A 15,017-nucleotide genomic window follows, 5' to 3' on the forward strand; every position below is an offset into this window, starting at 1 on the left:
GCTCTATTGTCGTACATCAGTGTAATAATTTTAACGCCATCTAGCTTGTAAATGGAATTTCAAAGAAACTATCAAATTCATCCTGTAGGTTACAAAAATTTGACATAGATGGCATTAATAACTCATTTCGTGAAAAATTTCGTTTAGTAACGGTTTGTCTTTAAAAGTGGAGATAAGATAATGTGGCTAATTCCTTTGTACACAATCTCTAAACTAAACTAAAATATCACGTCTAAATCTATTGCTATCCCTTTCATAATGTTGCTTGCGGAAAAGGAAAGCACTAGACTTAGACCTGTTAATTTAGTTTAGTTTAGAGATTGTGTACTAGAGAATCGGCCCCATTATCAATTTAACATTTAGTATGTGTTTTTGAATTGCTATCATACACCACTGCTTTTTAATTTCACATGTACGCTAGTAATATTGTGACTAATTATTGCAATTTTTATAGGTATTTTTAAAGTTCCGTACCTCAAAAAGAAAAAAGGAACCCTTATAGAATCACTTCGTTGTCTGTCTGTCTGTCAAGAAAACCTCTAGGGTACTTCCCGTTGACCTAGAATCATGAAATTTGGCAGGTAGGTAAGTCTTACAAACACAAGTAAAGGAATAAATCCGAAAACCGTAGATTTGTGGTGACATCACACAAATAAAATTAAAATGTGTTCATGTACAAATAATTAGTATTTCCAAAGTAAGATAACTATACCAAGTGGGCTATCATATGAATGGGCTTAACGTGTATATTATAAAACAGATTTTTACTTATTTTTATGCATTAAATAGTTTTTGATTTATCGTGGAAAATGGCAAAAAGATCAAGTACGGAACCCTCGGTGCGAAGTCTGACTCGCACTTGACCGGTTTTTGTAACTGCAACGTGTTAAGTATCGAATTCTGACAAGCTAATTTCTATTTACAGTAGTTAAAAATTAGTGGTGCATATTGGCTTTTAAAATAAGCTTTTTAGACGGCTGTAGCCGTGTGTGCTTTATAATTAATGCTGTAGCATTAATTATAAAGCATTCGTAAAAAAGCAACTTTCGTAAACATTAAGTAATCTGTTAACTGAATTTTACATTGTAAAAGTTAGACAGCTACATTACCTCTGACTACTATAGGCTATGGATAATGGCACGCGGACGGAGTCGCGGGCAAAAGCAAAATAAAAAGCACTTGGAAAATTTTACTTGAATAAAAATGTATTCTATTCCATTCTATGAAAAATAGTTTTTACTAGACGACATTTTTATACGACGCGACAGTTGTAGAATACGAGTGACTTTTATTTTATTAACACCTTTATATAATTTTCAAGAATTAAACAAGCAAATTACTGCACATTTATACAGTAAGCAGATTAAACATACCTACCTAAAAATACAAAATATGCTTTTTTACAATAATATGTATTGCTTTATGGAATAACGTTTGCATATAAAGTCCTTTAAAAGCTTATTTTAAATATGATAGCAATATAAAAACACCTATTAAACCTTTATGTAGCTACGTTATCAAGTTTGTGCTGTAAAGCAAAATCATGCCTGTATCCCTATTCCCAAATATAAATTTTATAAATCACGACATCATAACTTTTAACACTATGTCATTAAGGAAATGTTCACATAGCGTTTGTGCTACTTGGTATGTTATTACGTAATAGTAAGTTAGACAATTTTAAAATTTCAGATAATACCTTTTATGGATACAAGAAGGTCGGACGAATTGAGAAATATTGCTGAAAATATTGCAACATCCAAAAAAGAAGTAACTGGTGGATTCGAAAGTAATGAAGAATATACATATGTACGTGGTCGTGGCAGAGGACGTTATGTTTGTTCTGAATGTGGGATTCGTTGTAAAAAGCCTTCTATGCTGAAGAAACACATTCGAACTCACACTGATGTCCGACCTTACACGTGCGTTCATTGCGTTTTTAGGTAAATATACTATATAAAAGGTTTTTGTTTTACAAATCATTTATTATATTATTAACAATAGCAGACATTTCAGCTTTAAAACAAAGGGCAACTTGACAAAACACATGAAGAGTAAAGCTCATTACAAAAAATGTTGCGAGTTAGGAATAAATCCAAATGAAGGGAATGACTGCGAAGGTGTCGAAATGGCGCAGTGTTCAGGTGAAACTGATGACGAAACTGATTCGGACGGCGATGAAGGAAACGAAGGCGAAACAGAATCAAGTGGTATGTAGTCTGTTATCTTTTTTCTTAATAAAGCTGCTTTAAGGCATGCCAACTTCGTTAATATTTAATTGAACTATAAAATATTTATTTCTAATAATAATCAGGCGGCGCAAGACCGTGGCGTGTGGAAGTCTATCGGTTGATGATGAATAATAATAAATCGTAGTAAACGATTTTGAAGTAACTAATGAAAATTAAAATTGAAAATAACTTTTATTTAATTTTTTTTTTTTGAAAAAAAGGTTATAACAGAGCCCATTTGCTAGTGGTCTCCGCACTAGGTAACCTGTATCGTGGCCACCATGTTAAAGTATATTCCACATTCAGACCATGTTAAGTATAAATTAATCCTGACCTGCTGCCAATATTATAATATCATATAATTTGTTGGCAATGACTAGTATCAAATTAACAGTAGTAAATTATTATTTATTCCCTAGTCAAGAAAAATAGGAATCTCAATTTCTTCAAAGCACGGAATTCATAAAAAATAATACATGAGACGACCTTTTACTAGACTCATAAGAATACTAAATAATTATAAGAATGTCGCTAACAAAATAATATTATTGTTAATATATTAGCGAGCATTTTATTATAATAACATATTTTATTGAGAGGTAATAATGTACACATAAAAAAGTTACATAAAATACTTGGTATTACTAAGCATTATTTTTTCTTTTTTCAGATACAGAGATTTGTAAATCTCGACTACCAGAACACGAAGCTGCCCACTGTTTACTATCTTTAGGTGGTAGTAGACCGGCTACGTCGGCGACTCCTGGTTTAATAACTAGCGCCAGGCCTACTACTTATCCTTATACACCCATCTCATTAGACAGTGAAGTTGATAATACTTCAGAAAAACTACAAACCTTGGTAGACTCAAGAATGGATGTTGATAACGAGCCAATGGATCTTAGCAAAAATGAATTAAGAACACCCAATAGCGTACCAGAAATACCAACTGCGAGAGAATCCAGTGTTTTGGCATCGTTAGCGTCAAATACAGCTAAGCTACCTCAACATCAGAGTCAGTGGGTCAATGGCGAACCAATGCTGCACACATATTTAACAGAACGGGCTCTATTAGACTCTAAAATAAAACAAAGTCAACTAACGTGCAATCTTAAAACAAGAAAAATTGATTTGGAGAACTCTATGTTTACAAATACAGGTGGTTATGAAAAAGGCCACAAACAAACTTTAAATACTTTTTCAGTAAAAATAAATACTAATGAAATGATCGATAGGGTTCCTGTGACTAAAAACGATACTATTATTAAGGAAATTTCACAAAGTTCGACGATGCTCCTTAATAATGAAATTATAGACAAATCTCCTAGTAATCCGCTTTTAGAAAACGCTCATCCCAATGTTGAATATTCAAAACATGCTAGAATTAAAGTTAAGGGGTTTGATAACTCTCTAGAAAGTCATCCAGATAGTATATCAAATGAAGAAAGTAATGTGGGTAAGATACACATAGAAGAAAAAGTAAGAACGGACGAGCATTCTGAAGTCACCGAAATAAAACCACCTCTTTCAGAATATGATTCAGGGACATCTAATGTAGGTACATTAGAAGAAACGGATTTAGACGGTATTTCTTATTCATCTGAAAAACTGATGGAAGATGACAGACGTGTATGTTTTTTTTGTAAAGAAACATTCACTAAACCACCGAGGCCCTTTAGATGTAGTATATGCGCTGTAAGTTTTCGCACGAGGGGTCATCTATTAGTACATGAGCGATCAGCGTCCCATAATATAAAAATTTCAATGACACCCAATTCGGAAAATGCTAAACACGTGGTTTCGGAATATTTAAAACATTCCAGAATAAATCCCATGATATCTCCTGATGATTCTGTTCAAAATCATCGAGATATATCAAGTGATGAATGCGATGGAAGCAAGATACCCTTGCAAGAAAAAACAAGGGTGGAGAATGATATGGACGGTGAAGGAATGAAATTGCCCTTATCTGAGTATGAGCCCATGCCTTCCAAAGACTTAAATGAAGGAAAAAAAATCGAAATAGACGACGACTGGAAAGACTGTGATTTCTGTAACAAAATGTTCCGGGAATCGGCACAATTAAAATTGCATTTGAATATACATTATATGGAGAGGCCGTTTAGATGTAGTGTGTGTGCTGTTAGTAATCGGGCTAAAGAGTATCTTCAAAAACATGATCGTTCATCCTATCATAGTAACAAAGTTACGAAGAAACCTAATTCAGAAAACGCAAAATATGTAGTTTCAGAATATTTAAAACATGCCCGAATAAATCCCATAAAAAATTTAGATGATCCTTTAAAAATTCAACCAGAGATATCAAGTGACGACAGCAATGCAAGTAAGATTCCGTTGGAAGAAAAAACAAGATTAGATGAAAGATCGGAAGGTGAAGGAATAAAATTAACTCCAACAGAATACGATGGGAATCAATTTGACTCCGTAGCACCTAAAGTTGTAATTGGGGTAGGGGGTGTAGCATTCAAAGTAAGTAAAGGAAAAGATTTTGAAGGCACATCTTACTCTCCAGGAAAACTAATGGAAGATGGGCGGAGAGTTTGTGATTTCTGTAACAAAACGTTCACAAAACCATCTCAACTAAGACTACATCTGAATATACACTATATGGAGAGACCATTTAGATGTAGTGTATGCGCTGTCAGTTTTCGAACGAGAGGTCACCTTCAGAAACATGAGCGTTCAGCCTCACATCACAATAAAGTTTCAATGACATCTACATTCGGCGCAGCGACATCATTTAATCCACGACCTTTTCGCTGTTCAGATTGTAATATAGCATTTAGAATACATGGACATTTAGCTAAACATCTAAGAAGTAAAATGCACGTAATGCGTCTCGAGTGTTTGTTTAAACTACCGTTCGGTACTTTTACCGAGATTGAGCGAGCAGGTCTCAGTTTAACGGATATCGACACGACAGATTGCGCCAGTTCGCTAGCTAGTCTTCAGTCGCTGGCAAGGAAGTTGCACGAAAAAGACCCTACGAAGCTGGAATATAGAGAACCAAGCGGTCCGTTGCCAGCTCTACCTCTAACAGGCAGGGACTCTTCGGAAGACGAAGATTTAGGTATGATTACAGAAAAGACTTGTGAGAGTGTAAATGATAGTGAGGTCAAGACTATTGAAAATAAGAAAGGTCATGATACCGAACAAATAGTTAATTATAGTGCCACAGATAATTAGTGCCAAAATTAATGTAAGTAGATTATTTTAATGTGCAATTTTGTTTTTATTTTTAATTTAAACTGTAATTATTCATTCTGGGGTAAAACTCAGTTATTTGTGAAAACAAAATGATGCGCTTTAACTATATCCATAGTTCTATTTTATTTTATATACTTATGTATAGTTCTGGAGACTATCATGTAAATATCTTAAATTAAAGTAATTTTAATATTGTTATATTTGCTTCCATATTAGGCTTAATTATTATTGTTATAATATACGGTTCTAAATAAGGAATATTACGATATTTGTTAAATGTTCTTGAATTTGAGGCAAGAAACGGATAACTCAATAGGTACAACACATTCAGTTTTTCAAAACATAGTAATATTATGTGGTCCATGATTAAGGTTAAATGTATAAAATATCATTGAAACATATTGCATATTGAAAAGTGTAGTATAGTTATTACTCTTTTGTATGTATTTTTATAAAATATATAACAATGTATTTACACTGAACAACTATTACTTCCAAAATCCTTTTATAGTATCATAATGTAATTGGCATATCAACTTCCACAAACGAAATTTAGCCTAAAGCTGTTTTGAAGAGTCTTCCATATCGAAAAAATAGTACTTGTGCTAGATATTTGTTTTATACTAGATACGTACTCTTCAATTGGGTAAATATTTGACTTGCGTGATATTATGCCTAAATAATGAAATAACTGCTAGGTCTGCGTGCTAAATATATAAATATTAAAAGGACTAGTGACCTACGAGTGTAGTGTACCTACTCTTTAAATTGTTTTCAGACGTAAGGCCGTATGGTATTTAGGGTGGCGTATTATCCTATTATTAATTTATAATTAAAATGCATTATAAATAATATTACTTAAGTAAAATTGGATGAATTCTGTTTTAACATTTTGAAGATTGTACTAGAACTACAAAGATTAGTTTACTTTTAAGATAACATGTAAAATAAATTACAGAATCAGCGATTAATTTTTATATATAGAGATAAGCCTAACCTAAATATGATATTGAAAAAGTAAGTAGATGGTGTAACATAAAAATTATTACATAGGTAATGGCACCGATTCTAAGCACAACCTAATTTTAGAGTATTCGCACCCTTTTCTTACTATTGTAATATGAAAAGGACAGAAGCAGTTAGACATTTCTAAATTTAATTTTTAGATGGTAAAACCCGTGATTTTAGCACGCACTCGCAAACCTACTGTTTAAATTTGTATTGTGCACTAAAATTTAGAGTCTTTAAATGTGAAAGTCATGTTCCGTTCCTTTTTTAGCATTAGTAAAAAGAAAAGGATGCACATACTCTAAATTTAGTTTAGAGAGAGACTAGAGAATCGGGGCCATTGTATTTTTATACTTACTACTACAAGATCTAGAAGGCAATTGGTATTTTAATAATAATTACAAACATGTCAAATATTTGCCCATTTATTGTTTACTATACATTATATTATATTATGTAGATATTTTATAATGATAAGATTAAAGTAAATGTAAAATGAAATATTTTTATTTCTTCTTATCGCGCGTCAAACACAACCACTGAAAATTTTATTAAGAAAATTGTTGTATTATAACATATTCTCGTAGGATTGATATAAAAGTATATTAAAAAAACAGCAAAAATATTTTGATTGGCGGCACCCTTTGGGTAAGGAACCCTAAAAAGCATCAAAATCATCCATGATTTATATTATATAGGCACGTGCGGTGACGCGGCGAGTCAATCAATCAAAATAAATCCATACTAATATTATAAATGCGAAAGTGTGTCTGTCTGTCCGTCTGTCTGTCTGCTAGTTTTCACGGCCCATCCGTTTAACCGATTTCAATGAAATTTGGTACATAGGCTACTTTTGGTCCCGGAAAATCAAAGAGTTCCCATGGGATTCTTAAAAACCTAAATCTACGCGTACGAAGTCGAAAACAATTATTATTTGTACACTTTTGAAAGTTAAATAGGTGAGGGAATGTCATGGTCCATTTAAAATTTTAAGGCTGAGGGTTCCAACCGCGCCCTGGTCTGAGAAGCCCCCGCAACAATCCAGGTATTCTTTTCACTATCACCGTTTCACAATACCACTTAAAACTTATTAGAAATATCAAAGCTGTTAGAGCAACACTCATTCCCAAGCTTTCTATAAGTTATCTAATTTATGTTTTGCGAAGTCATGCACGTTCAAAACTTTGCAAAGCAAAAAATATAATTGTACGTTACTTGTGGTATCTCTTGTTCTTGTAAGTGGGTACTCAAGTGACCGCCGTCCATGAACATTTGCAGCACCAGAGGAACTTACATAAAGGTAAGATAGGTAAGAAAACCTTGGAAAGTGATACTTGCAACTTCCTCCACTTGAGTTTGTGTTTATCTAAGAATCCCGTGGAAACTGTTTGATTTTCCGGGATAAAAAAAGCATAATAAATATGTCCATCCCCGAGATGCAATCTTTGTTCCAAATTTCACCAAAATCAGTTGAATTGACGCAAAGGCCATGAAAAGCTAGCAGACAATCAGACAGATTTAAACACACTTTATCCTTACAAATGGAAAGGTCGTTTTGTCGAACTGGTCACTTTGATCTGAAATATCTACCGTTGGGTTATTCCCGTTGAGTCACACCCCCGTGTGTAACACTGTGACACAAGGTGCCTAAAATTTCAAAACATTCCCGTTGAGTAACACTGTTACACAACGGGAATTAATTTGAACTTGTTGGCACCTTGTGTCACACCTACATAAATACATATTATTGGGCGTGTATCGAGTATTAACTGATTGTGCACATTTCCGGGATGTTATTTATTTATAAATACAAGATGGCGGACATGAATTTTTTTACAAAAAATTGACATGGGTGTCGTTTTCAGGGTTTTCGAGGGTGCTGAATTTGATGATGACATTTATTCTGAAATCCAAGATGGCGGACATGAATTTTTTTACAAAAAATTGACATGGGTGTCGTTTTTAGGGTTTTCGAGGGTGCTGAATTTGATGATGACATTTATTCTGAAATCCAAGATGGCCGACATGGATTTTTTACAAAAAAATAGACATGGGTGTCGTTTTCAGGGTTTTCGAGGGTGCTGAATTTGATGATGACATTTATTCTGAAATCCAAGATGGCGGACATGATTTTTTTTACAAAAAATTGATATGGGTGTCGTTTTCAGGGTTTTCGAGGGTGCTGAATTGGACGATGACATTTATTTTTAAATCCAAGATGGCGGACATTAATTTATATACAAAAAATTTACATGGGTGTCGTTTTCAGGGTTTTCGAGGGTGCTGAATTTGATGATGACATTTATTCTGAAATCCAAGATGGCGGACATGATTTTTTTTACAAAAAATTGACATGGGTGTCGTTTTCAGGGTTTTCGAGGGTGCTGAATTGGATGATGACATTTATTTTTAAATCCAAGATGGCGGACATGAATTTATTTACAAAAAATTGACATGGGTGTCGTTTTCAGGGTTTTCGAGGGTGCTGAATTTGATGATGACATTTATTCTGAAATCCAAGATGGCCGACATGGATTTTTTACAAAAAAATAGACATGGGTGTCGTTTTCAGGGTTTTCGAGGGTGCTAAATTTGATGACGACATTTATTCTGAAGTCCAAGATGGCGGACATGATTTTTTTTACAAAAAATTGACATGGGTGTCGTTTTCAGGGTTTTCGAGGGTGCTGAATTTGATGATGACATTTATTCTGAAATCCAAGATGGCCGACATGGATTTTATAAAATAAATGTCATCATCAAATTCAGCACCCTCGAAAACCCTGAAAACGACACCCATGTCTATTTTTTGTCATCTTGTATTTATAAATAAATAACATCCCGGAAATGTGCACAATCAGTTAATACTCGATACACGCCCAATAATATGTATTTATGTAGGTGTGACACAAGGTGCCAACAAGTTCAAATTAATTCCCGTTGTGTAACAGTGTTACTCAACGGGAATGTTTTGAAATTTTAGGCACCTTGTGTCACAGTGTTACACACGGGGGTGTGACTCAACGGGAATAACCCATTCATATTTGTTTTAGCTCCATAGATTTTTCTTTGACATTGTTCTGTTCGACAAAATGGAAAACTTAAAATATCGCGTTTTTCACGAATACAAATTCCACCTTGGAACCAGCGCTGCAGATACCACTCGAAAGATAAATGATGTGTGAAAAATGTGTCTCATCATCCCACATTAAAATTTTGACCCCACTCCCCTATGTTTGTAAAGTCAAAGTGCGCTCTACAGATTTCAACCTTAGACTTAAGACAGAGTTAAAACAAGACAGACTTATCTCTGCATAAGTCTGTCTCGTTTTAACTTCATCTTAAGTCTGAGCTAAGTCAAAGTACCTCTATAGATCTCAGCCTTAGTACCTACGTATTAATCGGAGTGTGGACGTGTTGAGTCCATACTACAGAATAAATTACTATTGCTACAGTAATTCAATCGGATAGACTTCATCACTGGCTCCTTTTTTAGCCATGTTGCATTACACCATTAAAACGAACATCCAAACTAACAAGACACACATGCTTGATTTGATACAGTACAAATCGGTGAAAAAATTCAGTGTGATGTGATCCCAGCCATGTATTTTGTGAAATGCATGCAAAAATTCGCAAACAAAATGCTATTTTATGGGAACCAGGCTAGCAACCAGAAATTGGTGTTAATAAATAAGCAATTAATAGATGATACCCGCGACTTTGTCCGCGTGGATTTTCTGGGATGAAAAGTAGCTCATAACGCGTAAAATTAAACTCCTCACGCGCCGTTTTAACTTTTTGTGTCAAAAACTCTTCACTTTATTACTATTTTATCATTTCAATTGATGGAAAATAAAGATGCTGTCTTAAGCTGGAATGCACTTTTATCTGGAAGTGAAATTATACAAAAACACAAAACTAAGCAACAAAAATTAATAACAGTGATAAGCATAACAAACCCCGGAGATTTTTTACTACTTCCAGTCTAAAGTACACGTCTTAAGCACTCTTCACACCAAATTCAGCAATGCCACAATACAGCATAATATAACAAGGTAAAAGCTGCAGAATTATTTCAAAATAATATGGATTACCCAATAAGCTGGTGGGTCAGTATAAGTTGGCTGTGCAAATTTCAAAACAAAGCAAGGGACTTGAATCAAATACAGAACCAAGAAATGAGTTTACTTTGATACTTACATATTGTATTTTTGTATTAGATTGTAATTGTAAATGTAAAAGATTGTAAAAGTGATAGCCTAGTGATGTCTCCTAATTGGAGGTCGGGGGTTCGATCCCGGGCACGCACCTCTAACTTTTCGGAGCTATGTGCACCATGATCACAGATCAACCCATCGCCGGCTCACTACAGAGCACGGGTCTCCTCTCAGAGTGAGAAGGGTTTTGGCGATAGTCTATCACGCTGGGCATGTGCGGATCGGAGTAATGTGCGTTTTTAAGTAATTAAAATATCACTTGCTTTAACGGTGCAGGAAAACATCGTGAGGAAACCTACATGTCTGATAGTTCTCCATAATGTTCTCAAACGTGTGTGAAGTCTGCCGATCCACACTTGGCCAGCTTGGTAAACTCTGGTCAAAAACCCTTCTCACTCTGAGATACTTGTCTGTAGTGAGCCGGCGATGGGTTGATCATGATGATGATGACAAGAATATTAATAGTATACGTCAGATGAGTTTGTTGATAGTATACGCACAGGTATACGTCAGAACGCACTTACTACTTAAATACTTAAATGATTTTTTCGGTGTTAAAAGTTAAAACTAAACAATGTGAAACCTCACAATTAGTGTTTTGATTACTGACTTCTATTAATCAAGTAGGTACGCGGGACCTGCGATTCCCGACCTGGTTCTGAAGTAACTTGATTTTAGCCATTTTGCCGTTGACAGCAGCTTTAAGCGTCATGTGAATTGTGAGTGTATTTGGAAGATTTGGAACGAAATGTTAGTGATGTCATATCTGTCAAGTGTCAACACGAAGACCATCATTTGAATAGTGTTAATTTAGATTTCACTCAGTGGGGTGTTTTGAATTCAGGTTCAGGGGTCAGGTTGAGTTAAAATGTCAAAAAAATACGACTGTTGTATGGAACCCTCTCTCTGACTTGCACTTGGCTGGTTGTTTTCAAAAAATGTCTCTTGCTAGGTTTTGAAATTGGACAGCCGAAGTGCATCAAGTACTTCTTCAGATAATGACTTAAGTTTAAGATTTTTGCATTATAATGGATCACTGTGCACACAAAAAAGTAGTAAAAAAAGAAAGTGCATAGATAAAAATATATTTAGAGGTTGAAAAGGATACATCTCTTTGTTCTCTTCTTGTACATAATACGGTAACCACATTCTCTGCATCTGATTGGATCTCTAGGCTTAATTTCATTTTCTCTGTGGCATTCTGAAAAAAGTATTATTTTAATTAGTAGGATGTAACTCCAGACAGTATAAAAAATACCTTTAACTAATCAATATACTTACAGAGAATAGAGAAATATATTATATATATTATGTAGCACCATTGCATAATTTTACACCATAAAAATAAATAATAAAACGTTTGGACATCTATGTACAGTTTTGCACATTTACTAATATCACTTAAAAAAGCGACAAATGGAATAAGAGCCAAATTAACTTCTGCTTTAACTTTCTACTACACTGGTACGCACAGCTCAAACTAATGGACAGATCGGGCTGAAATTTGGCATGCAGATAGCTATTATGATATAAGCATCCACTAAGAAAGGATTTTTGAAAATTCAACCCCTAAGGGGGTGAAATAGGGGTTTGAAATGTATGTAGTCTAAACAGACAAATCAGCGGAAATAAGCTAGTAATGTTATATTTATTTAGTAGAATGGGTGTTCCTCAAATCAATGTCAGACTTAAAAGTAGCAACTTCAGACTAAGTGCATTAACCGATAACAATATTCACATTAATATTATAAGTTTGAAAGTGAAAGAATCTGTCTGTATCTGTAGGCTGTACCTTTTCAATGCCCATATTAACCAATTTTGACAAAATTTGATACAAAGATAGCTTGCATCGCAAAGAGATTCCCGTAGGAACTCCGATTTTCAGGGTAGAATACTTTTACCCTGGAAAACCAGTTCCCGCTGAATTCTTAAAAACCTATTCCACGCCAAGTCATCTACTACAACAATCTAAATATATATAAAAGGAAAAGGTGACTGACTGACTGACTACTTGACTCTGTCTGTCTGATCTATCAATGCACATCTCAAACTTTTTATACTGGATACTAAACTACTGGATAGATCGGGCTAAAATTTGAGATAGCTATTATTAGATAGGCACCCACTAAGAAAGGATTTTTGAAACTTCAATCCCTAAAAGGGGTGAAATAGGGGTTTGAAAATTGTGTAGTCCACACGGACGAAGTCGCGAGCATAAGCCAGTTATTTTTATAATTATTACCGCCACAAACGTATATCATAGGCACTTTAGTCACGGACGGTTCTTTAGCACTTGTGTCAGCCATGATTGAGCCTCTATTCTTGAGGAAGTAGGAACTGGAAAGAACCTAAAAAAAGAAGAAATTAAACAAGTAATTTTTCTTATGTAGTACACTCATCGATGTACTTACGTACACTAACTTGGTCTAAAGTTTTTTATTTGCTTAAGAACCAGAGTATTTACTTAAAAACCTTGGATTGGTCGGCTAGACACTCTGAAAATGGATACTGTATAATGATTAGCACGCTAAAAGCTATAAAATCACGAAAACATAACTTACTAATTTCCACCGACCAGAAAAAATAATTACTAATTATCCAACGAAAAAGTACGAAAAGCACATTTGAACGAAAAGCATGAAATTATGAAATTGAAATAAATGTTTTTTTTAAACTGGTTTTACGGCTTTGAGCTCTAACCCTTTTGAGCCTTATAAAGTTTTGATTGAAATTGTCACCACAGATCACTATTCACAGTCACTATTGCATTCTCAGAACAAGGCATAGAGATAGTATACATCTAATAGGTATTCATTCATCTAAGGAACAAGGTCTATTAGAGTAGCCCTATTGTGACACTTACTGTTAGAGCGAGATAGCTAAACTATTATTACGACTTATAGCTAAGATAGCTAAGCTATTAGAACGTGACAAAATGATTATGTTTTGTCCTTATCACCGTGGCCATTTTTTTTTGTTTGCCGAAATGTATTTGTACGAGAGTATTTGGCAAACAACGTGAAGTGTAGAAGAAATGACAATTCACAAGTAAGAAAATCTGCTCGAGCGAGAGGAAATGAGGGGGCCACGCTAGTTGTGACCAAAGAAATTGTATGGTGTATTCTTATGTCGAAGGTTGTGATTTGTTCAAAAGAGCTAGAGCACAGAGTCGTAAAATCAGTTTTAAAAAAAATATGTTGTGACTTGTGTTTTTTAACAAAGAGTATAAACATGTGATGTGTATATAATCATTAATAATCATTTTATTGTGGTTTTATTTGGTGTTTATATTTGGATTTCGATTTGGTTGGGTAATGGTTGAGGATTAAAAAAACGGATAATTATAATTGACGTTCTTTCTTAATAATAAGTTTTTTAATTGCTATTAAAAATGAAAATGCGTTTTCTAGAAAACTTTGATCCCGAAACGTCAGCTCGTGAGCGTCGCAAACTAAATCGCAAAAGCTATTTCATGAAGTAATTTTTTTATTAATGTATGTACTTATTTGGACTTTCATTTTATTAGGAGTCTCATTATCGTACTTAATACTGTTAATTTCAGTCGCAAATCGAAAAAACTATACAATGAACGTGGTCAGCTAGCTGCTACGGGTATAGACCTATGTGACTGCTTAGATGAAGCTTGTCCTGGTTGCCACTATCCTTGTGATAAGTGTAGCTCCAATAAATGTGGACATGACTGCAGGTATGTATTAACTTTAGAGGGTGGAAAAAAGATAAACAAATAATAATTATGTGATTAGTTCATCCTTCATTTTAAATTGTGCTTACTTTAGAAAGACTTACTGTACAGTGTTCAAAAGGGAATCAGTAATTCTGCATTTACATAATTTATTATTGTATATGTAAAATATCTACTTTGTACAGTGTTTTTTTGACTGCCACAAGTACAGGGAAATCCAAAACCATAGTAGATAGGTACAGTAAAACTGTCTGAGGAACCTTTAGAGCTTATTTGTGAAAACAATTTTGGTACAGCCAATTTTTTGGTCAAGTGTGAATTGTCCTTAAAAAACAATGAAATTGACTATTTTGTTTAATGCTGATCGATTCAGTTTCATGTAAGGAGCATTTCATTGTATCCAACTCTCGCCAGTGCTTCTGGTACTGTGCTACCCTGTGTAGAAAAGATAGCGCTCTACAAATGTAACCCAAGCATTGTAATTTTTGGTTGTTACTTTAGACACAATTAATATATCTACCTCTTTTTTACATGTATTATTATGTAATATCATTGATTTTACATGTAGTATTTGCACAAATCTGTATCATTTGTGTACTTTTAAAATGTATATTATTTATTATTAAT

At 34.1% G+C, this 15,017-nt stretch overlaps 2 protein-coding genes across 7 annotated transcripts in view; one reads left to right on the forward strand and one right to left on the reverse strand.

Annotated features, from left to right (window-relative positions):
• Positions 1-5,936, forward strand: part of shn (schnurri) — a 33,759-nt gene extending 27,823 nt beyond the window's left edge. For 2 of the 4 annotated variants that reach the window (XM_069502937.1, XM_069502929.1), the window contains exons 4-6: positions 1,693-1,943; positions 2,005-2,210; positions 2,902-5,936. In XM_069502937.1, the coding sequence (XP_069359038.1) occupies positions 1,693-1,943; positions 2,005-2,210; positions 2,902-5,438 (2,994 nt within the window). In that variant the 3' untranslated portion in view covers positions 5,439-5,936. The remainder of the gene's footprint in view (positions 1-1,692; positions 1,944-2,004; positions 2,211-2,901) is intronic. The other 2 variants (XM_034974239.2, XM_034974256.2) reach the window with 2 other exon arrangements.
• A 940-nt stretch (positions 5,937-6,876) lies between these two features.
• Positions 6,877-13,408, reverse strand: Polr2K (DNA-directed RNA polymerases I, II, and III subunit Rpb12). 3 transcript variants are annotated; one of them, XM_069503337.1, is made up of 4 exons: positions 13,249-13,408; positions 12,930-13,035; positions 11,796-11,888; positions 6,877-7,006 (listed from the first exon to the last, which is right to left on the reverse strand). In XM_069503337.1, exons 2-4 carry the CDS (start codon positions 12,991-12,993, stop codon positions 6,984-6,986), a joined length of 180 nt encoding a protein of 59 aa, XP_069359438.1. In that variant the 5' UTR covers positions 12,994-13,035; positions 13,249-13,408; the 3' UTR covers positions 6,877-6,983. The 3 variants fall into 3 exon arrangements, with proteins under 3 accessions (XP_069359438.1, XP_069359440.1, XP_069359444.1); XM_069503339.1 differs by lacking the exon at positions 13,249-13,408 and adding an exon at positions 13,152-13,176; XM_069503343.1 differs by lacking the exon at positions 13,249-13,408 and adding an exon at positions 13,103-13,126.
• Between the last annotated feature and the right edge of the window lie 1,609 nt (positions 13,409-15,017).

This window comes from Maniola hyperantus, chromosome 2 (assembly GCF_902806685.2).
Source record: "Maniola hyperantus chromosome 2, iAphHyp1.2, whole genome shotgun sequence".
In the NCBI taxonomy this organism is placed as follows: domain Eukaryota; kingdom Metazoa; phylum Arthropoda; class Insecta; order Lepidoptera; family Nymphalidae; genus Maniola; species Maniola hyperantus.